The 24,560-nt window shown below is 43.5% G+C and overlaps 1 protein-coding gene across 2 annotated transcripts in view; it reads right to left on the bottom strand.

Moving 5' to 3' along the window:
- The window catches only part of PDS5B (PDS5 cohesin associated factor B), a 3,703,643-nt gene that overhangs the window by 233,696 nt on the left and 3,445,387 nt on the right, over positions 1-24,560 (bottom strand). For both annotated transcript variants that reach the window (XM_044073218.1, XM_044073219.1), the window contains exon 33: positions 11,862-11,966. In XM_044073218.1, coding sequence (XP_043929153.1) covers positions 11,862-11,966 — 105 coding nt within the window. The remainder of the gene's footprint in view (positions 1-11,861; positions 11,967-24,560) is intronic.

Raw genomic sequence — 24,560 nt, 5'->3', positions numbered from 1 at the left:
TCCAGGTCCTGAGAATGTTGGCACCAAAGGCTTTTTAAGTACCACTGAAGTTTCCTCATATGCAGTCTTGCGTATGGAATTAGCAGAATACATGAGGCCATGAACCCTAGGGCTTGCAGTATTTTCCTTGTAGATAGCAGGGTTCTGGTGGCCATTTGTTTGAAATAGTTGGTCAGACAGACCTGTTTTTCTGGAGTGAGAAATGCCATCTGGGAAGTTGTGTCCAAGCTTGCTCCCAGGAATACACTCTTCTGACTGGGCACCAGTTGTGATTTCTTTTCGTTGATGGTGTACCCCAATGAAGTGAGAAGGCTTTTTAGAAATGGCAGGTGCTGAAGTAGCAATTCCTGACTGTCCGCCTGAATCAGGCAATCGTCCAAGTATGGGAAAATATGGATATTTCTCTGCCTGCAATATGCAATGGCTGGAGCCAGGCACTTTGTGAATACACTGGGCACAGTAGATAAGTCAAAGGGAAGTGCAGAGACCTGATAGTGCATAGAGCCTGCCCTGAAGAGTAGATATTTCCTGCATGACTCCCTTATGGGGATGTGCAGATAAGCTTCTTTCAAGTCTGGAGTGACTAACCAGGCATCCTTAGCTAGCATAGGGAGAAGCTGCTGCAGGGTAAGCATCTTGAATTTTGGGACTACCAGAAAGGTGTTGAAAATTGATAGATCCAGGATTGGGCACAAAGAGCCCTCTTTTCTGGGCACCAGGAAAAGTCTGGAGTAAAAACCCTGCCCCCTTTGTTCCACTGGAACAGGTTGAATAGCTCTGATATTGAGCAGGGAAAGTACTTGCTTTTGAGCCTCTGCCCACTGGTTTGGAGGAAGGTCTGGAAACCCGCTTGGGGATGGCAGTGAATGGAAGTAGAATCTGTACCCCTGGGATACAATGTTTAGGACCCATCAATCCTGAGTAATGGACATCCAGTTTTTTGCATGAAGGGGCAAGTTTTTCTCCTACGGGCACAAGTAATTGGGCAGGGCTGGGAATGATAATTTAAAAGTCATTGTGAGCTTTTTCCATAAAAGGGAGGCTTACCACTCCCTGTTTTTGAGGTGGGAGCACTACATTGTTTAAATCTATGCATACCCTGAGACTGTAATCTGGGTGGCCTGTTTCCCTGGGGTTTGGACTGAGAAGGCCTGGAAGGGGCTGGAAAGGACCAGTTTTTAGAAGGCCAATGCCTAGTGAATCTAGGTGGCTGCACTTGTAAGAATTCTTTAACAGTTTGCATAGATTTAGCTTTTTCTTCCCTGTTTTTAAGAACACCTTCTGCTTTGGTGCAAAACAAACAGTCCTTATTTAAAGGAGCATCTAGTAATTTTGATTTGACATGATCTGACAATGTTTGTTCCTTCAGCCAAGCATGCCTTCTCAGTACAGACCTAGTGTCTGCAGCCCTGCAAGATGCTTCTAGGGTATCAAAGCCACACTGCAATTTATGCTTACTAACTTGGTTTGCAGAATGCATTAACTCTTGTAAATCTTTATTTTCTGCACAATCTGGAAGTAACCCCATTTTTTGTTTAATTAGTTCCATAATATGTTGCTGATACTTCAACATGTGAAACTGGCAATTCAATGCCCTGATGGCAAGAGTTGCAGAGGTATATACCTTATTACCCCATCTGTTTAAAGCTCTGGAATCCCTGTCTGAAGGGGTAGGGTTTTTGGCTGTAGTAGCCTTAATACCTTTAGGTCCCTGGGAAATGGTCTCTGGATCCGCAGTAGGATTCTTGAAGAAAAATTTGTGAGAATCAGGTACTCTGTAGTACCTGTCAGGTTTTCTAGGGGCCGTGGGTAAAGTGTCTGCAGTAACACTGGATTCCATGAAGACATCATCTACAACATCCAGGACAGCTAGAGGTCTGTGCTGCGGCAACTCTAAAAATTCTCTGAGTCTCTTTTTGGACTGAGGGTAGTCCTGACATTCCCAGCGGAAATGCTCTCTTAAAGTATGCAAGGTTTCACCAAAAGAAAAATCCTCTGGAGGGAAGGCAGAGGGGAATGGATTCCTCTGCATCTGAATCCTCATAGGTTGATAAGAGCATATCCTGATAATCAGAAGGGTCAGAGTCATCGGACTCCTGGTCTGTAGAATCAGAATGAAACTCAATTCTTTGTCTCTTAGCAGGGGAAGGCTGGCTTCCCCTAATTAGGGTAATAAGGTCTTCAGCCATTCTAAGCATTTGTTTTTGTGGCATGGGAGCTTGAGCATGCGCTTTGGTCGGTTTTCTAGGCGTAGTGCATACTCTGAGGATAAGAAACTCAGTAGTTTTAGCTAAAAACAAAGTCGTTGGTTTAATTCGAATATCAATACGTCGGAAAACACCCTCAGAAGCCAGTGCCTGCACAGCGGCTCTGGACCCATCCAAGGTAGAGACATCTGCAGGTTTCATAGTCGAAGCATCATCTTGCAGCATACCGGACTCAGAATGGGTCTCAGCAGAGGCCTGCGAATCTGTAGAAATGGGCATCAGGGGCTGCAAAGGCGCCTCACTGAGTACCGGTGGACTGGAGACCAGCTTAACGGAAGTGTCGTAAGCAATTCTGGACCTATGCGGTTTGTGTCTGTCTTTATTTTTAAGTTTTTTCGGAAGATCGGTAGTCGAATGGCTTATCGAAGCCATTTCGGAATATGGAGAACGAGAGCAAAAGAATTTAGCAACAAAGATAGCCCTACGACGAATAGTTTGGGCGTTAAACAAGGCACAAAACTGACAGCGAGGGACGTCGTGGTCTGGGCCTAAACAGGTGACGCAGTAAAAATGAAAATCTCTGTGAAGTATTTGCTTTCCACAGGCAAGACAAATGTTAACTTTTAATGACATCGGTTAGAGCAAGAAAAAAGGATCCGCAATGGGGTACTTAGGTTTAGAAGACTTCAGGTTTGAAACTCGAAAAACGAAAATTTTAGGTAGCGGCTGACCGGCACTTGCAAACTGCTTCTGCTTCAGGCTTCTCGGCAAGAAAGACTGATGTAATGGCGTCGGCTCTCTGTTTTACACCCCTGACGTCATGGAAGAAGAGACAGCATCTGACGCATAAATCCCAAGACTCTGGTATTCGGGCCGACTGACTGCTACTTGCAGGCAGATAACTCAAGTGTGATGACTGCAACAGTGAAACACGAAGAACATCTAAAGTTTTGTATTTTAAAATATATATACTTTCTTTATACATTTTTTGTTTTAGTATATTTTCATTACCTTCTATACATTCAATTTGTTCCAAAATAGTGCCATGCAGCACATTAGAATCACTATTATAAGTTCTAAAATGTGAGGATATTATTTTATCTTCTCTTTGGTGTTTTTACATCTCTGAAATGCTCCAGAAGTCTAACTTGCAACTTTATTTTAGTCTCCCCCTATATAATACAAATGATATGGATAACAAAGCATATATTACTCCTTTGCTTTCACAAGAAAATATTCTCTTAGATACAAATTTCACATCAACAACACTGTAAATTGTGTTAATATGTGCACATATACTACACCTGCCACATTTAAAAGTTCCCTGTCCTGACAGGGGTCTTCTAATTTCCATTACTGGCATACTGAAGGTGCTTCGGACCACCATATCTTTTATATTTTTGCCTCTATTGTATGAAAAAAAAAAAGGTTTCTTTGGTAAAATAGTTGCCAGAAATTTGTCTTGTACTAGATATTCCCAATAATATTTAATCAAATCCACCATTGCCTTACTATTAACATTATAAACCGATACACAATACATTGGGTCCTTTATGTTTTATTTTTCTCACATCTCTGGTACCCCATATTTCTTATTTCTTTTCCCTTCTCTACATTCATCCCATTTAGTATCTATCCTGGGCTTCTTGTATAGAACTTGGAACATACCCCCTTCTCAAAAACATCTTTACTGTTTGTTTCATTTCTTGTAACAAATATTTTCATCACTACACAACTTGGATAACCTTAGTAACTCCCCATGGGGTAAGGCATTCAATACATGGGGGGATGACAGCTGGTAGCATGAAGATATTGACTACCATCTTCAAATTTTCTATGTATGCTTGTTGTGATACTTCCATTCTCCTTTCCTTCTAAAACTAAATCCAAATAAATAACCTTTCTATCTTTTTACAGGCCATCAAAAGACAGGCCAAAAGGGTTTTTATGTAAATCAGTTATAAAATTCTCCACTTCTGCCCAACCACCTTCAAGCACAAAAATCAAATCATCTACATATCAAAATTAAAAATCAACTTATTTTTTCATAAAACTTAATTTACATAAAAAAAAAATAATTTCAAAAAAGGACATGAACAGGTTGGCATACATAGGGGCAAAGCTGCCCCCCACGGCTGTACCTTGTTTTTGTCTGTACATTTGATAATCAAAATAAAAATAATTATTTTTCAAATAAAAATCTACCATCTCCATAATAAAATTAGAAAAAGAAGTATCACCCAAAAAGTATCTAATGGCCTCTATCCCATCTTCATGTTTTATCGATGTATATAAACTTTTTACATCAAGTACTAACCAGTATTTTTTTTCATACAAGTGGAGAAATTTTTTTCCAAAAAAAGTCAAAACTATCTTGTACATATACAGGTGACCTTTGTAAATATGGTAATAACACTTTATGTAACACTAAACTAATGTTATGTAGAAAATACTTGCAGGTCGAAATTATTGGTCTACCTGGAGAGTTCTCTAAACTTTCATGTATTTTTGGCAGGCAGAAAAAAACTGCTTTTTCACTGTTATCTCTCTCATCCTTTGCAGCAAAATATCCTAGCCTCACATTGTTATCTAACAAAACTTCATAATTAATTAAAGCTTGTTCATAGATTTTTTTTGTCACATTTTTCATACACTTCTTTATTTTCTAAATGGTCCATGCACACACTATAACATTGTATTATATTCATAACTACTAACTCGTTGCCTTTATTGTCTGGTTTTGTTATTAAATCCTTCCGACTTTGTAATTATTTTAATGCATCCATTCCCTAAATGTCAAATTATAACTTATATTCCTTCTGTTTTTTAAAAAATCCTCACAAATACTTTCACCCCCTAAACCTATCATGGAACTAAAATGTGCTATATGTGCATTGAAAAACGGTTGTCAAGTAATCTCAGGATATTAGATCTCAAACCACACTGCTCTGACAGTTCCAGAGACACCTCTCTACGGTTTTCAGCAATCTTTTCCTACTCCCACTCTTTTTCTCTGATTTATTCCTTGCTGTTTTCACTCTCCTTGTCCTTGGTAAGTTTGGGTTTGGCCTACTTCTTAAATGAAGGATAGGACATCTTCGCAGTAGGAGCCAATCCTCCCATGGGCAGAAGGCAGCCCTTCAAATGTAATTTGTCATCATGGTCTTTGCAGGGCTCATGCCCAAAAAGAAACAATGACAGAGTCTTGTGCTGGGATCTTATGCTTACAAGCTAAGCATTTTTTGAAACCAGCAAGCTTGCCTGACATGCTAGAAAAGAGACAATCACAGTACCAATAACCAGGGAACAAGTACAAACAAAGAGCAATAGCCAATACCCTAAATAACTAGAAACTATTAATTTCAACAAGGTAACAGCAGTGGTAGTGGTGCTGCGGTAGTGCTGTCACCTCACAGTAAGACGCTGTCCGGTTCAATTCACAGCTAGAGCGTCTTTTGCTTGTCTTCTGCGTGGAGACATGCGTGAATGGGCGTATCTTCATTGAAGGTTGTGCGTCAGGGCTGGCAACTCGGCACGTAAAAATCAACTGCCAATCATTAGCGGACCGGAGTTCCGCTGTGGCGACCCCTAACCGGGAAAAGCCGAAAGACACATCAACAGCAGTTGCAAAAGCCAAACTTAATCAGCAATAACAAGTTATGTACTCACCATAATGTTACATGTGAGTTGTTCTATCTCACCTTCATTCTTCACTGATGGGTTTGGAGCCAATCCATCGGCTCCGACACGGTCATTAGCAAAGTTCAAGGTTTACCAGTAGCTCGAGACCAAGCCCCTTATCCCATGATGCACTGCTGGAATTACCTTAGATCTTGTTTGCTGCTTGTACCATATCCCTGTGAGAGAACTACTCTCCCAAAAGAGAGAAGGATTGAATAACCAGGATGAGATCAGTCTCTAGGTCAACTATCAGCCAGGCGGGGGATGTAGGGAGGGACGTAAGAATGAAGGCGAGATGGAACAACTCACATGGAATGTTATGGTGAAGTACATAACTTCTTAATGTGTTGTTCAATCTCGCCGTTCATTCTTCACTTATGGGTAGCATCCCTAGCGCCCTGAATCTCAGGTGGCTCATGGAAGTACATTCTTCACGACCGTAGACCCAAAGGAAACCCTGTCCCTGGAGGCCTTATCAACCTTGTAATGAGTGATACAGGTATGAGGTTTAGACCAAGTGGCTGCAGCACAAATGTTATGCAAGGGGTAATTTGGCTTGAAATGCAGAAGATGTAGAAACTGCTCTGGTAGAATGAGCTTTAATCTTGTGTAGTAAGGGCATATTAGCAGCTGAATAAACAAAGGTGATACAATCAGATAGCCATTTCGAAAGCGTTGTTTTAGCTACTGGTCTACCGTTTCTGGCTTCAGAGAAAGACACAAAGTGCTGGTCTGATTTTCTAACATCTTTTGTTCTGTCCAAATAATATCTGAGCTGTGAACATCAAGTTTGTGCAGCATATACTCTAATTTGTTGGAATGGTTAGGGAAGAAGACTGGCAACTCAATGACTTGGTTAATATTGGATTCAGAACAAACTTTAGGCAAAAAAGAGGGGGTTGTCCTAAGAGATGCTCTATCAGCATGAAAAATCAAATAAGGAGGGCTGATAGATAAGGCTTGAAGTTCTGACACTCTGCGGGCAGAAGTAATAGCCACCAGAAAGATGGTTTTCCATGATAAGAATTTGAGATCACAAGATGATGCTGGTTCAAATGGGGGAAGAATCATGCGAGACAGCATAAAGTTTAGATTCCAAGGAGGAGAAGAAGGCGTTTTCACTGGAGGCCTCATGTGGAAGGCCCCTTTGAGAAAGGCCTTGGACAACTTGCGGGACATTATGTTTAGCCCGTCCTCTCCAAGATGAAAGTTAGATATAGCAGCCAACTGGACTCGAACTGTAGCAGCTGCAGCTCCTTCATTAAAAATCATAATCAAGAATTCTAAAATGGACAGCAAAGGTGCTTGATAAGGATCAATGTTATGCCTAGAAGACCATATGGAAAATCTGTTCCACTTACTAAGATATAGTCTCCTGGTGGACAGCTTATGAGACAACAACAGGATCTGTCTTGTCTCATCAGACAGATCATGAAGCCTGGCTATGACGGGAACTGGAGCAGCCAAGCTGTGAGCTTCAGTGACTGCAATGAGAGATGGAGGTCCCCCGACGGATGTGTCAGAAGGTCTGGAACTGGGCCCAGAATCCATGGATCTTCCAATAGATGATGATGAAGAAATGGGAACCAAATCTGCAGAGGCCAATGTGGAGTATGAGGATGATAGTCCTTTCTCAGCAACACTGCTTTCTGTAGAAGTCTGGGTATAAGTGGGACTGGAGGGAATGCAAAGAGGAGACCCTGGGGCCAATCGTGTACGAGTGCGTCTCTCGGGGGTTGTTCCGGGGGGGGGGGGGATTCAGAGCAAAGTAGCCTCTGCACTTCGTGTTGACGTGACTGGCAAAAAGATCGCAGCAAGGCTGGCCCAATTTCCGGAAAATCCTGTCCGCAATCTCGTTTGAGGGACCACTCGTGTGGCAACAGAATTGCCTTGCTCAGTTTGTCTGCTATCACGTTGGATCTCCCCGGGATGTGCGTTGCCAACAGAAAGTGCTGGGAGGAGACATCCCACTGCCAAACTCTGAAGGCTTCTCGGCAAAGGGGGTAAGACTTGGTCCCGCCTTGCTTATTCAAATACCAGACTACCGACATGTTGTCTGTCTGAATTGCAATCGTCCCTAGAGGAAGAGAGTCCTGAAAGTACTGCAATGCCATAAGTACTGCTCTCATCACCAGGACACTGATATGCAGGTGTGATTCTTGATCCGTCCATGTGCCTTGGGCGGTCATTCCCTGAAAATGCCCCCCCCCCCACCCTATCAGGGAAGCATCCGTGGTCACAGTGGCTAATGGAGGGGGTAGAACAAAGGGACATCCTATGGTTACATGAAGAGACGTCAACCACCACTGGATATCTCTCTTGCAAGAGTTTGTAATCAAAATCATATGACTCATTGGAAGTTCCTGATAGGACCATTGGGTGAACAGCAGCCATTGAAGAATCCGCATATTCATCCTTGCTAATGGTATGGCCAAGATCGCTGCAGCCATCAAACCTAATACTTTTATGAGTTCTGCGGCTGTGAGTTGACATGCTGGCAAAAGAGAAAAACCCTCTCAGATGGTAGTCAGAGTGGTGGTTGAAGTGTCCAACTCTGCCCCTATAAAGACAATATGCTGCGATGGAGACAAGGCAGATTTTCCTGACTTGATTGCAATGTCTAAGTGATAGCAGAGTGTCAAGAGTGTATTCTCTTGCTTGAATAAGTTGATGCCTGGTGGTGGAGGTAAGGAGCCAATCGCCTAGGTATGGAAACACTTGGAATCCTAGACGCCTCAGATGAGCCGTGACCACTGCCATGCATTTGGTGAACACTCTGGGGGCTGTATTGAGACCAAAGGTCAGGGCTCGAAACTGATAATGATTGGCTCCCAGCTGGAAACGCAAATGATCTCTGGATGACGTCCCATCAGATGCATATGATATGAGACACATGGACGAGTTCACGATGGAGTTTAGGGTAGCAAGCTGGGTGGCAACTTTGTCAGAAGCCCCTGCAGCTACATACCCTGAAGAGTATCTCGAAACTCCTTAAGGAGATCTCTCTGCAGTCTGGTGAAGTGGGTCAAATAGTTCAGGGATCGGAGTGCAAAAGTCGCTGAACTAAACATGCGTTTCCCATATCGATTCATGATCCTGGACTCTCTGTTAGGAGGATGGATCGTCAAGGAAGTCTCAGACATTTCCTTCTTGGTGACTATCGCCACCACCATGGCATTAACAGGGGCTCCTTTAGACAAAAAATCTTTATCTACGGGGCAGAAACGAACTTGTTGGGTCTCCAAGGAACAGGCTCAATGAACTCCAGTGACTCCCACGCCCTTCGAGAGACCAGCTGCATGAGCTCATCGAAGGGTGGAGAGACCCAAGAGGTGGAAGGTTGAGACCCAAAAGCCTTCAGGAGAACTGACTCATCCTCAGTAGGGTGTTTGGATTGCCAATCACCCCTCTGCCTAAGGATCTTGAGTATCTCTGCAAAGGAGATATCCTCAGAGGGGGATCGGGGGGACCCTTCTGACTCATCCAAGTCAGTATCAGATGTCAAAGACTCCTGTGGGGGAGTCCAAGTGTCTCCTCTTACACAATCTCTTCCTGGGGGCCTCCTCAGTGGGAGCCTCTAGGGAGGTCTCGGAAGAGCAAGGTGCGTCCTGTGGGGCTACCTGAGGCTCAGGGTCTCTACGCTTGGCCTGGACGATGGAGGCAGAAGCAGACACAGGCACTTTGGGGGAGGAAGAAGCCAGACCTGGTGTTGAGGATGTCTTTGGGGACAAGGCTCTCCTCATGGCTTCGAAAGCATCACGGCTCCGATGAGGAGTCGACGGATCCGAAGGAATAGCCATCCCCTCCCGCTCCGAGCCGAAGGTAGGAGCTGAGCTCATCTGAGCCGAGGCCTCGAGAGGAAGAATCGGCACTGACAAGTTGGTGCGGCTACCCTCGCCGGACCCGACAGGAGAGTGTCGGCCCCTAGAGTCCCCAGTCGGCGCAGAGGACGTCAGAGTAGATGGAACCGATGACACTGAAGCAGGTCTCGGCTCCAAAGGCTCCACGACCAGCAGGTTGGCCCCCTCCAACTCCGAAGATCCAGTACAGCTCGGAGGAGGAGCAGTCAAATCTGGGATGGTGATCTTCGGTTCCAACGCTGGGGTCGGAGCCGACAACAATTTGACAAGGCCTGGTGCCCGTATGAGTTTCTGCACCAACCGGTCCATATCCACATCCGAGAGGCTGACAAAATATCTAGAGGAGTGCACCAAAGCTGCCGACTGGAGGAGTGGAGATACAGGTCTCTCAGAGACTGGCTCCAAGACAGTGGGCCGGCTCCGAAAGAGACACTCTGCTCCAACAGCTGTGGAGCCAAAGTCCTGGAATCCTTCACTTTCTTAGACTTTTTAGATGCCTTGGAATCAGTAGATGATTTTGATGATTTAGAGAACTTGCTGGCCCCATCCTGGTCAGACAAAGCTTCAGTAAAAGGATGCTTCAGCAAACCTCGATCCACAAGTTTCCTTTTCCTCTCTAAAAGAACCCTTGAAGAAAAGGAATGGCAAATGCTACAGGACTCCTGCAAGTGCACCGCACCCAAACAATACACACACTGAACATGCCCCATCAGTGAGAGACATCTTTTGCCCACAGTCTGAACATTTTTTGAATCCAGACTTTGGATGCTTGTCTTTTTCCTCAGACATAATAAGCAAAATACAGAATAGACAGTCTACAACAACCTAGAAGAAAAATCTATCTTAGGGTCAAGATAACACCACTAATAAACCAACACAGTTTAACAAATGGCCGAGAAAAACGGTCAACAGTATAATACAGCCTAAATGTTAAAGCTATCCTTGGGCTCAACTTTAATACAAAACACACTAACAATGGCCTGGGAAAGGAAGCCCAACTCTACTAAATGTGTAACAGCACACTATCTACACTATGAACACTATAGTAATATAATGAAACACACACTGAAAAACTAGGCCTACCACGAGGCCGCTACAAATATGATAAACTATGAAGCACCAAGGAAATAAGTCTAGAGACACAACTACAGGAGCTATATATATAAGTAATTATCTATAAGAGATAAAGAAGTTTTTGAAAAAGGACTTGCAAACAGCGATTTTGTATCAAAAAAGGCTCAAGCGAACTGGAACCCCTGAGATCCGTGCTGCGGCAAACTAGATCTGGGGTAATTCCAGCAGTGCATCATGGTATAAGGGGCTTGGTCTCGAGCTACTGGTATACCTTTAACGGCCGTGTCGGAGCCGATGGATCGGCTCCGAACCCATCAGTGAAGAATGAATGGCGAGATTGAACAACTCTTTTTTAAGGTCCGAAAGGGAAAAAGAAAAAATTAAGTTTCTAAAAGGAAATCAGAACAAACAGCTGAAATAAAACACAATGGAGTAAAAGATAAAGAACAAACTAGTAAATGAGCCAATAAAAAACGAGAAAGATCACTTATTCTATTCTACTGCAGAGACTCGAATCCCACACCCTGAAGTAATCATGCAGCAAATGAGATCCAGAGTAATCTGGGGACCACAGGGAATTATGGTTAGGGGAAGAGTCAATGCAATGGATCCAAGCTCTTGAAAAAGCAACAAGTTTGAATCCGGTCAGATCCAATAACCTAACTGTTGAATCAGACGAAATTGACATTGGATCTGTTAGTTTCTCAAGAATGATTCACATGAAACATGCTAAACTAGTGACGGTACTTGCTTGAGATTTGACTAACAACATAAGGAGATGACTCCCCCAACCCTTCCTTCATCAGAAAAACAATGTCAATTTTCTGAGAGAAATGTTAAGAAAGACATTCTGACAATGACAGTAGTGGGAAATAAATGAAGATGACAGCATTAAGATTTACTCCTCAACTCAAATTTAACTTGTAGCTGTGAAGTGAAAACTGATGCCCAAAGATGATAACTGGATTGTACATAAACTAACATATAAAATAACTCGTATATACAGAAAAATATGGGACTGGTGTTATACACCACTTACGCATTCTTCTTTGGTTGTGACTGTGGTGTTTTTGGTGGTCTTCCGCGCTTCTTCTGTGGTGTTGATATTCCAGAGTCATCTTGACTTGAATCTGTTATCTCTGCCCTACGTCAGAAAATACAAATTTAAAGACATGGCAATAGGTAATATATGGGATCACTATTGATACCGTACTTAAAAATGAGCCTAAGATAAAACTAGATCTTCAAAAACATTTTCAGCAGGTAATGTAAGACAGATGTTCAGTCATCATGCAAAACAGGCAAATACAAGACTGCAGGCAGAATCAGGATGGTTATGCAGGCAGTTTGCTCTGACTGCAGAGCTTCCACAAGATGCCAAATTCAATTCAGAACAAGTGCACTGATAACATGGATTACTAACCCACATTTAAACAGTGAAGAAAGGTTCATTACCAAAGAAATGGCTTGCAAAGAAATTTAAAATTAAAATAAGTCGGATTTACAGACATTAACAGCTCTGCAACCACCATGCTGTAACAATGCACAGCAGGACTAAAAAGGGAAGATGGCTAGGAAGGCTGGGAGAAACTGCCTCCCTTTGCAGCCAAATTAGTCTGTCTCCAAAATGCTCCATTATTTGTTAAATATAGCATCAAATCCATTAACAAACAGCAAGTATACATTCAATGAGCAAAAACAGAAAGATAAATCTCGTCAAGAAAACTGGGATAGGAATTCAGTTCCAAAACATCAATGGTCCCAGAAATCAGACTGAAAATCCATAATAAAATATATATTCTATGAAATGTAGAGAAAAGAAGTAGTTCTCCCTATTCCTTTTATCCTAGCAGTTTAAAGAAGACTTCAGAGAGAACAAGACAAAAATTAAGACCTTTGAGCAGGGGTGGGAATATGTGGGAAAAAGTACAGTTTTGTACCTACCATAAATGTAGATGTCCGAACTGGATAGCATCTGCAGTCATAACAACTGGGTTGTCCTGTCGTCAGGCAGCCCTTCAGTCGGCCGGATTCCAAAGTCCGGGTCCGGCTTCGGCTGATGTCGCACTTCACCCGACGTCATCTCTGTTGGTCTTCGGGTATAAAGGCATCAGCCGACGCCATTTTCCTCAGTGTTTCTTGCCCCAGATGCCAGTAGCCCTCTTGAAGGCTAAAATTTAGATAGATGCCAATGTTTCCAAAAAGATAGAGGTAAACACAAAAATAAGCATGTATGCACATATATACAAACAAATACACCATAAAAGACTCCCCCCCACCAGCTAGCTATTAGGAGGGTAAACACCCTTGGAGTACCACAGAGGGAAGGAGGGAGGGTAATCCTGACTACAGATGCTATCCAGTTCGGACATCTACATTTATGGTAGGTACAAAACTGTACTATGTCCTTCATGGATGCATCTGCAGTCATAACAACTGGGTAGAATACCATAGCCAACAAGGGGAGGAGGATAAAACTAGATTATGGTGTGTTTAGGATCCCTTGCAGTACAGCAGTGGCAAACCCTGCTCGGGATCTGGAATATAGAGGCAAATTATAATGCTTGGCAAATGTATGCACGGAGGTCCAAGTAGCCGCCTCAATAATGTCTTTGGTTGCCACTCCTCGTAAGAAGGCTGTGGTAGTGGCTGTTGCCCTTGTAGAATGAGGTCTTATGTTCTGTGGAATTGGTTTTCCATGGAAGGAGTAACAGAATCGTATGCAATTTCCTATCCATTTGGAGATTGTCTGTTTGGAAATAGCTTTTCCTTCCCTTCCTGTTGCATAGGCTACAAAAGTTGGTCAGTCTTTCGGCTACTTTTAGTTCTGTGAAAATAGTACCGTAGCTGCCTATTTACGTCCAAGGTATGAAATTTTCTTTCCCCTCTGTTTTGTGGGTTGGGAAAGAAGGTAGGTAGGTGGATTGCCTGGTTTAAAGACACTCTGGATACCACCTTAGGCATAAATGTAGGATTAGTCCTCATGGACACTCTATCTTGGTGGAAGATTAGGAAGGGTTGCACTGCCATTAAGGCCTGTAGTTCTGAAACCCTCCTTGCTGAAGTAATTGCCAGTAGGAAAGCAGTTTTCCATGACAGGTGTTGTAGGTCTGCTGTTGCTGCTGGTTCAAAGGGTGATAGTGTCAATTTTTCTAGCACAAAGTTTAAGTCCCAAGCTGGTAATGGTGGTTTCCTTGGAGGTTTTACATTCTTGATTCCTCTGAGGAACTGCCTGAGCAAAGGGTGTGAAAAACAGGTGGACCAAAGCTGTATTCTGCTGAAATAGCTGATGCATGTATCTTGATGGAGGAGTAGGACAGGCCTGAATGAAGAAGTTCGCTAGGTACTCCAGAATGTTAGGCATATCTATGTTTGACACATCTTTTCCTCTTTCAGTACTCCAAATGACAAACCTTTTCCATTTTCCAGCATAGTTTCTTCTTGTTGAAGGTCTGCGTGCTTCAAGAATAATGTCTTTAACTCTTTGGGAAAGTTCTGGATTAGCTGCTGCTATGTGATGTTCCATGCAGTCAGTTGCAACGCTTTTAGGTTTGGATGTATGATGCTGTAGTTGTTCTGAGTTAACATCAAAGGCATCAGGGTATTGGCCACATATTGTTCAGAGACATGCTCCTCAGCAGTGGGTACCAGTGTTGTCTTGGCCAGTTTGGAGCTATCAGGATTATCCTTGGACGTTCTTCCTTGATTTTTAGTAATACCTTGTGTATCAAGGGAAGAGGTGGGAATGCATATGCTGTTAGGCCTTTCCAGCTGAAGGAGAGCGAATCCACTTTCCATGCTAGTGGGTGGAATGTCCTTGTGCAGAACTTTTTGAGCTGGTGATTGAGAGGTGATGCGAATAGATCTATCTGAGGCATTCCCCATTTCTTTGAGATGGTCTTGAAGATGTCCGGGTGCAGCTTCCATTCGTGGGCATCCGATGTGGTTCTGCTTAATATGTCTGCTAGAGTATTCTCTTTTCCCGGTACAAATATTGCCTGTAACTGGATGTTGTAGCTGAGTGCCAGGGTCCACAGCTCCAAAGTCATTCTGCATAGGGGGGTATGAATGAGTGCCTCCCTGTTTGTTGATGTACCACATGACTGTGGTGTTGTCTGTCCTTATCATCAACTGGTCCTCTTTGAGAAATGGTCTGAACTTTTGGATTGCCAGTTTTACTGCCAGCATTTCTTTTAGGTTGATGTGCAGGTGAAGTTGATCCTGTGTCCACAATCCTTGCACGCATTTGTCCAGCATGTGGGCCCCCATCCTAGGTCTGAAGCGCCTGTTGTGATGGTCTGGCTTGCTTGACATCTGCGAAAGGGTAGCCCTGGGTTTGACTGGCATGCCTGAGCCCACCATAGGAACTCCTGTTTTAAGCATGGAATTAGTGGGATTTCTGTTTCTAGGCTGTGTCTGTGTTGGGACCATAAATTCTTTAGGTACCACTGTAGTTTTCTCATATGTAGTCTGGCAAGTGGAACCAAGATTATGCATGATGCCATGAAGCCCAAGGCCTGCAGTACTTTTCTTGCTGTTAACTTGTTCAGTTTTGTTAGTGCCAAGAAGTAAAGAGGGAGTTCTTTTGTTTTTCTGTAGTTAGGAATGCCATCTGTTTTACTGTGTCCAATTCCGCGCCCAAGAATGTCCTTGTTTGGGATGGTATCAGCCTTGACTTTTGTAGATTGACTGTGTATCCCAGTGCTTGCAGCAAGTAAATGACCCTTTGTAAATCTGTTGTCAGCTTGCTTTTGTTGTCCCCTTGTAGCAGGCAGTCGTCTAGGTATGGGTAAATTTGAATTCCTGTAGTCTGCAATGGGCGATTACTGATGCCAGGCATTTTGTGAATACTCTGGGCAGTAGATAAGCCAAAGGGCAATGCTGAGAATTGATAGTGCTCTGATCCTGCAAGAAATCTGAGGTATCTTCTGCAGATTGGTCGAATGGGGACGTGCAGGTATGCCTCCTTGAGATCTAGAGTTACCAGCCAACACTCCTTGCCCAGCATGGGAAGAAGTTGCTGTAGGGTCAGCATTTTGAATTTTGGAACAATGATGTATGTATTTAAGGTGGACAGGTCGAGAATTGGTCTCCAACTTTTTTCCTTTCTTGGAACTAGGAATAGTCTGGAGTAGAACCCCTTTCCTTGCTCTGCTGTTGGCACTCTTTCCACAGCTCTCATGTTTGCTAACTGCATTATCTGTTGTAGAGCCTCTGTTTTTGATTTGGAGGTAGATTTGGCATTCCTCTTTGACTGGTAAAGTGTGGAAGTGGAACCGTAACCTTGATCTATGGTTTGTAAAATCCACTTGTCTTTTGTTATATAGTGCCAGTTCTTTGAAAATAAGGTTAATTTTCCGCCTAGAGGAGCTGCTATTTGTTCCCTGGTAGGCGGATTTAGGGTTAAGTCACTGTGGTTGAGTTGATGTAGTGGCAGAGGTTGTGTCTGTGCCTCTGTTGTTACCTTGCCACTGTCGCCCTCTGTAGGCACCTCCCTGGATTGGTTTCTGCCTCTGGAACGCCTATTCCTGCCCCTTTGAGATCTTGTGGAGTCAGGAAAGGACCAATTTTGGCAGGCCAGTTCCTGCTAAACCTTGGGGTTGAACCTGCAAGAAATCTTTAACCGCTTGAACAGATTTTGCCTTTTCTTCCATTTTCTTCATAACCTGCTGGGCAGGTGTACCAAACAAACTTGTCTTATCCATAGGAGCATCTAGCAACTTAGCTTTAACATGATCCGGTAAAGCTTGCTCATTTAGCCATGCATGCCTTCTTATCACTGTGCCAGTCATGGCTGATCTAAATGAAGCCTCCAGTGCATCATAGCCACATTTTAAGGAATGGTTACTAACCTGTTGTATGTTATTTACCATTTCTAATACATATTTCTTATCAAGAGATTCATCAGTGGTTAGCTTTTTAGTTAACTGATCAAGCATAAACTCTTGGTATTGTATCATGTGAAACTGACAATTTAAAGCTCTAGCTGGGAGAGTAGCTGAAGTGTAGACCTTTTTGCCCCATCTGTCTAATGACCTTGCTTCCCTTTCAGAAGGAATAGGGTTTTTAGCTATGGTCGCGGCTACTGCCTTGGGACCCTGGGATATAGTTTCGGGGTCTGCAAGTGGGGCCTTGTAAAGGTGGTGATGAGTGTCTGGCACCCTGTAAAATCTGTCTGGTTTGGCAGGGGCTGGAGGTAAAGAATCTGGTGCGGAGCAGACATCATTGAAAGCATCATCCACCACAGAGAGAACAGGAGGTATAGCTAAGGGCCTGTGCTGTGGAAGGTGCAGAAAGGTCCTAAGTCTTTTCTGGAGTCTGAAAATCCTGTTGCTGCCATTGGAACTGCTCTCGCATGGCATGTAAGGTTTCCCCAAAGGAGAATTCTTCTGGTGGGGAAGCAGCTGGAATGGATTCTTCAGCATCAGAGTCTTCAAAATTGGAGAAAGGAGCCTCTGGCTGATCAGTTATGTCTGATTCATCGGCAGACTCATCAGAGGACACTGGCTCAGGGGGCTCTGCCCTAGGTCTCTTCTCTGGGGGCTGAGAGGCCCTGTCTGGGTGAGATTGAGATCCTCTAATTAATGAAATTAAATCTTCTGTCAGAGTAAGCATTTGAGAACTAGAGGAGGGCCTGGTTGTAGGGGGGTTAACAGGCACTGTTTTAGTAGTCTTTGCTGCTTTAGCCCTGGTGAAGGCCTTAATGGACATGGCTGCTGGAGGCCTAGCAGCACCACGTGCTGGGGTAGAGACATCCAAGGGTATGGTGTCTGATAAGTCAGTGGCAACCACCGTAGTGGATAAAATTTCTGAGGCCGTTTCAAGAGTGGTAGCAGGGGCCTCAGTTGTAGAGATAGATTCAGCTGTACTTTGATCAGTTTTCTCGGTTTCGGCCGAAACCGAGACACTCGCGGTTTGCTTAACCATGGTTTCGGCCGAAACCGCGGACCACGAGTGTCGGTCTTTATCTTTGCGTTTTTTGGCAGATTGGGTAGTCGGAGGATCCGACGGCATAATGTACGCAAAATCAGAACCGAAAAACTGTTCAGCAAACTCCAACCGACGCCTAAGCGTTCGTCGGTTGAACGAAGCACAGGCCGAACAGGCTGCTACGTCGTGGGCTGGGCCTAAACAAGGCAGACAATAAGAGTGGAAATCTTTATGAGGTATTTGTTTCCCACAGGTTAAACAATTATTAACTTTTTCTGACATCGGCTGAGGCAAGAAAGAGTCCCCAACGGGGTACTTAGCTTTAGAAGTCTTCGAAGTAGTATTCGGTAGAAGTAATCTCTGGATCCGACCGACCGGCACTTGCGAACAGCTTCTGCTTCGGGCGCCACGCGGCAAGAAAGACTGAGGAAAATGGCGTCGGCTGATGCCTTTATACCCGAAGACCAACAGAGATGACGTCGGGTGAAGTGCGACATCAGCCGAAGCCGGACCCGGACTTTGGAATCCGGCCGACTGAAGGGCTGCCTGACGACAGGACAACCCAGTTGTTATGACTGCAGATGCATCCATGAAGGACATCTACAATAATGTAGGCAAAGGTGGATTAGGGCAACTTTGGAATGAAGTACTCTTTTTGTTGTGTTTTAAATAAAAATCTTGCACTGAAGGTTTAGTGAATATACCAGCACATTTCTTTTACATCAACTTGAATTCAAAAGTGACAAATTTAGTACGAAGGAGTTTCTGCAGAGGAGCTCTGCTCCCGATATATGCATTTGGGGGATGTGCTCCCTCCACACCCTTATTACTTGCATGTATCTATCCACAACCTCCTTTTCCAATTTTTACACATGGGGACAGGGTGTCACTTTAACAGTAACAGTCATCTAGAGCCAAGGCTACCTTATAACAATTACAATATATATTCACAAAAAGATTACCTGCATTTACCCTCAGTACTTACATATACACACTAAACCAGAGATCAAAATATACTGGGGACAAAAAGTCCCTGTGATACTATAATCACAATATAAACAAAAAAAATGACTGACTTCAACAACTGGTTAAGTTTCTGGTGTCATTCTAACTGGATCCAGTATCTGTCAGCCTACGATATTGTCAACAGACCTCAATGCTTTGCCAGAGATAGTCTTAATCTCTCACCCCTGGGATTTTGGGTACTGGCTAAAGCTCTTGCCACCGCCATAGTGCCTTTTTTTAGGCAATGTCAGAAGAATAACATTTCCAACACAAAAATACCCTCTAAAAACAACCTCAAGGTTATGCTGCTAAAAATCTGAAACCGCACTCACTGAAAGCCGTCCTTACCGTGGAACATGCTGACATTTGTGCAGTCAAAGAGACATGGTTTAAGGCTGCAAAGAGCACCCCAACCATACCAGGCTACATTTCCTTCTACACGTTCAGACCACAAACTTAAAATGTGAGAACTACAAGAGGTGATGTATCATTACTCATTAAAGATAAATACACCTCTAGATTGGTTAACCTGGAATTACTCCATGGCCAACTGACTGTTGTTAAGACCTCGCTTCAAGTCATAGCCAGCTATAGGACCCCTTCCATGAGTCAGGACATCCACTCAGCCTACTTGGATCTACTTGAATCAATCAAGACTCAACCTAACACCCTGGTTTTGGGCGACTTTAATTACCTGTCCACTGACTGGGAAAATTACATGTGTTCTAACACATTTGTCTAAAAATTCCTGGATCAGCTGGTTGACATCCCCACAAGGGGCTCAAATATCCTGGTTATGATGCTCACCAACATGGGATGCACCACCCCCAGTGTACTGCCTTCCTTGGTGAGATCTGACCACAAACTAATCTCGTTAGAAGTAACTATAACACCAGAAACCCCCTTAGCAGCAACTAGGCTAAAAAAAAACGTTTCCAACGCCGATTACAACCTCCTACGAGACTGCATAAATAGCTTCATAGCTCCTCCCCACACAGATGGTATGGATACCTATATGCTGGGTTATACACCAATGCTTTATATGAACATCTGTATAATTGTAGTGACTCTGTCATACCTGACAGCACCAAAGTTAAGATCTTCAAGGAAGAACAAACCTGACTGCTGGACATCTGACATCAACAGGAGAAAGAAATTGTTATCTAGGATTAGGAAGGAACAACCTCAAAACTGGAAAAACTCCCTCCTTAACTTAAACAAGCAAATTATACATCTAGTGAAGTCCTCCAAAGCTAACTACAAATCCATATTGGCTTCCAAACTAAGGACAACCATAAGGTGTTCTTTAGTTACATACGAAAAATCAAAGGAAGTCCCAGATTTGTGCTGAACATATAGTTAATAGGGCTACATAAACAGAACCTGAGGATATAGCAAACCTGCTGGCTGACAGGTTCAGTGAAAACTTCATCCCCTGTCCCCACCACACATACCCCAAAGCATCCCTATAGCCTATCCATCACCTAGTATCTGTAGACAGCAGGTCTTAAATACCCTCTCTCCAAGGCCATAAATACAGCCTCTATGGTACCAGATAACATCTCAGGTTGCATTCTACATAGGTTAAAACAGGAAATAGCACCACTACTGGGTACTCTCTTCAATCATAGCATAAGCACTGACTTTGTTCCAGGAAAATGGAAAACAGCTGCCGTCATCCCTTTGCACAAAGTGGGGTTCATCCACTGACCCTGGGAACTATAGACCCATTAGCCTGCCCAGCCTTATCTGCAAGGCCATGGACCATATTGTCATGGACCTTATTAACAATGAATCTCCAAACGCTTGACCCCCACCCAGTTTGGCTTTGTCAAGGGTAGATCACACTTGTTAAACTTGGTGGACTTCAAGACAGTCACCAAAGCCCTAGACAAGGGTAAATCGCTGCATATGGCCTGCCTAGATTTAGCAAAGGCCTTTAACACAATCCCCCACTCAGGCATAATTGATAAACTCACCCAATTGGGTATCAACCCATATACTGTCACTTTGGTTGCAAACTGGCTCACTGACGGAACTCATACAGTCAAAATAGGGGACTCCACCTACTCCAGCAGACCCATAACCAATGGCGTTCCACAAGGATTGGTTCTGGGACCCTTACTGTTCAGAATCTACTTTTCTGAAATCCAGGCAAGGACTAAAGGTCTATGGCTGACATTTTCTGATGACTGCAAACTGGGAGTGGTCAAAGTCCCTACACAATGTCAACATCCTGCAAGAGGGACTTATGCAGACTAATGATTGGTGCCAAAGCCATGGTCTTAACCTCAGTGCAAAAAAAATGCATCATCCTCCTCTTCGGCAAGGGCGATGTTCCTGCAAACTACCACACCAATCGCAACACCCTAAACACGCATTCAGTGGTGAGAGATCTGGGCACACAGGTCGACAGCAGACTTACCTTTGATCACCATGTCTCCACAGTGGTAAGAAGGGCATTTTATATTGCTCATCTCATAAGTAAGGGCATTGCCTTCAGAAAAAAAAGGTTATATCCCACCTGTACTCTTCCCTCATCAGGCCAATAATAAAGTATGTACCCTTCCAAGCACCTGCAGCAACTGGAGAGACCACAAAGGGTCCTTACAAAGAAAACTCAGGGTCTCCAGCATCTGTCATATGTGGACAGACTGAAATCACTGTCACTTTACTTTGTGTCATACAGATTACTCGGAGGTGACCTGTGCCTTGCATATAAGGCAATCTCCGACCCTGCTTCAGTGGAAATGCACATTCGTAAGTAAAATGGCACACAGGTCACTCGTTCTAAGGACCTAAACCGGATATGTGACATCAACAGAACCTGCTGGAAGGATAGATTTTTGTCTCTTAGAGGTCACCTCACCTTTGGAAAAGGCTTGCATTTAATGTTAAATGAGCCCCTTTGTTGACCCAATTTAAGCGCAATTTGGACAATTGGATGGGTAACAGGAAATTGACCCTAGCGGGTTCCACCTGTGTCATTCTTGGACAGGGGCAGTAGGTACTGGTTTTAATGTCTGCTTTAAACAGATAATCTTGTGAACAAGGGTTGAACTTGGCTAGGCTTGCAAGGGCCCTAGGGCCATTAGCTTAGTATTCTCCCATGATCCAATTATGCAACGTGAGAATGGCACATTAATGTCTCACATTTAAGCACTGCACCCACTTTAATTCAATACTAAAATCAATAAACTGGCCAATACTAAAAATCCTACCCTTGGATGAGGCCATCAGCCACTTCAACAAAATATTTCTGAATATCCTTAACAACCTAGCCCCACTATGGCACAAAAATGATAAAAAATAATCATGCTCCCTGGCTAACCAAGCCTACCAAAACTTACTAGTAACAGATTAAGCCTGGCAAAGAACCAAAAATGACCTAAAGTACCAAAAGTATAAACAGCTAGACAACTAAGCAAAAAAAGTAGATAAAGATAAGAAGCATTATTTCGCCCAGCAGATAATCATCCATAAAAACAACCAAAAAAATCCTAGCACACCATTTCTCAACTCCTCATGCCTGGAACTACAGAAAACCCATATCCTGCCACTGATAAAGCCCTATTCCAAATGGCAGAAACATTCAACACACAATTTATCAACAGCACACTCAATTTACTCAATCGTTCCAGCAAACCCTGCAACTCACACTTCATGAACATTCCTGACACTTACCAAACTAATACAAAAAACTCCTCCTCTTCTTCCTTTCTCCCCAGGACACAATTACAACCAACCAACATCCTCCTCTCTCTACTCTCCAACCAGTACCCACTCATCACATACACGGGTTACCCATTAAATTAAAACCCTGCTCTCCCTCCACTGACAACCTTCCCCCCACAGTACTTAAAATACGCTGCTGATGCTTTAGCTTATCTTATCAGCATACTCATCAATCCATCCATCACAGAATCCTACATCCCCACCCCCTATGGAAATAAAATACATAACAACCTCCTTACGCAAAGGCAAGGCAGTAAATGCAATGACATTTCCAATTACTGTCCTACAGCTATCCTAAACTCCTATCCAAACTGCTAGAAAAATGTATACATAAACTACTTAATCATACGCTTCAAAACAATTTACTTACCGCCACCCAACACGGTTTCAGACCGTCACATAATACAATTACTGCATTACTCTACTTCACAGATACAGTCAACAAAGCCAGGAATGCCCGACAACTAACCTCTGTAATACTTCTTGATTTATCTAAGGCCTATGATACAGTTTCCCACCCTAAACTGCTATAACAAACTCTCTACCCTTGGTCTTTCCCCCACAACTCAACAATGGTTTAACAGCTACTTAACAGACAGGCAACAATGTGTAAAATGGCAGGTAAGTCTCTCCTGCTATCGACCAAATAACACAAGAGTTCCTCAGAGATCCATTCTTGGGCCATTACTCTTCAACATCTTCATTAACAACCTACATACTGCCTCTCACCATAGCTCCCTAATCCAATATGCCAATGACTCCACCATCATCTCCTCCTCCAACAGCATGAAACATCTTCTACATCTAATCCAGTCTGCCTTCTCTTTCATCGAAACCTGGCTAAACAATGCACAGCTCCTCCGATTCAACGAATGAACTGAACCCAAATAAAACCAAACTCCTCCTTTTCACACCCAAAAATCTCTCAGCCAACTTTAAGATCTTTTCACTAAACAATACTCAAACAGAAGTTGTATCTCAAGCCAAATTATTAGGCGTGACCATAGACAATAAGCTTTCCTTCAATCTACATATCCACAATGCACTCAAAAACCCTCAGTGCAAACTAGGAATGCTCTACCGGCACAAAAAACTTCATGAATAGAACCACCAAAACCACCCTTGTCACTACTTACCTGCACCCGTCTCCTCTATGGTGCTTCCATTCTGAAAAACATTCAGACTACCCTAAAAAACAAACTTGAATCCTGTTGTAACAAAATTGCTAAATTTGCAATAAATGTACCTCATTACACACACCAATGTACAGCTCTCAATGACCTCAACTGGTTCAAACTTCCACATCCCCTAGACCACCTACAACTCAATATGGCAAACAATGTTATATATCAACCCAATAACTGCCCTGCTCTCAAATCACTCCTTCAAACCTACACACTCACCAGGACTCTCCGATCTGAAGACAAGCACCTAGTAACTCTACAAAAACCAAACAAAAAAAAGCTGGGCAGTGCCTGCACTCGTACACTGTAGCAAAAATCTGGAATGTCTTACCAGCACAGATCAGAACAATAGCAAACCACAAGAATTTTAAACTCATACTAAAAAAATGCATTCAAGTAACAAAGTAGCTGCCCCTGTTCCAAAACTACCTAAAAACCCAGTTCCTACCCCCTTTCCCTACCTTCCCCCCTTTACTTTACTCTTTTTTTCCTCCCCCCCTGCCTTTCCCCTTCACTCTGCTTTACTCTACTACCTGTACTACACTTTTATTCCTCCCCCTCGCCTTCCCCCCTTCACTTTACTCTACTACCCATACTACACTTCTTTTCTTCCTCCCCTCGCCTTCCCCCCTTCACTTTACTCTACTACATGTAGTACACTTCTTTTCTCCCTCCCCTCACCTCCCCCCTTCACTTCACTATACTACCCATACTACACTTCTTTTCTTCCTCCCCCCGCCTCCCCCCTTCGCTTTACTCTACTTCCCGTACTACACTTCTTTTCTTCCTCCCCTCGCCTTCCCCCCTTCACTTTACTCTACTACCCATACTACACTTCTTTTCTTCCTCCCCTCGCCTCCCCCCTTCACTTTACTCTACTACCG

This window comes from Protopterus annectens, chromosome 5.part1 (assembly GCF_019279795.1).
Source record: "Protopterus annectens isolate FY-2018-M chromosome 5.part1, PAN1.0, whole genome shotgun sequence".
NCBI lineage: Eukaryota > Metazoa > Chordata > Ceratodontiformes > Protopteridae > Protopterus > Protopterus annectens.
The sequence above is the reverse complement of the archived record's forward strand: the minus strand, read 5'-3'. Positions and strand labels throughout refer to the sequence as shown.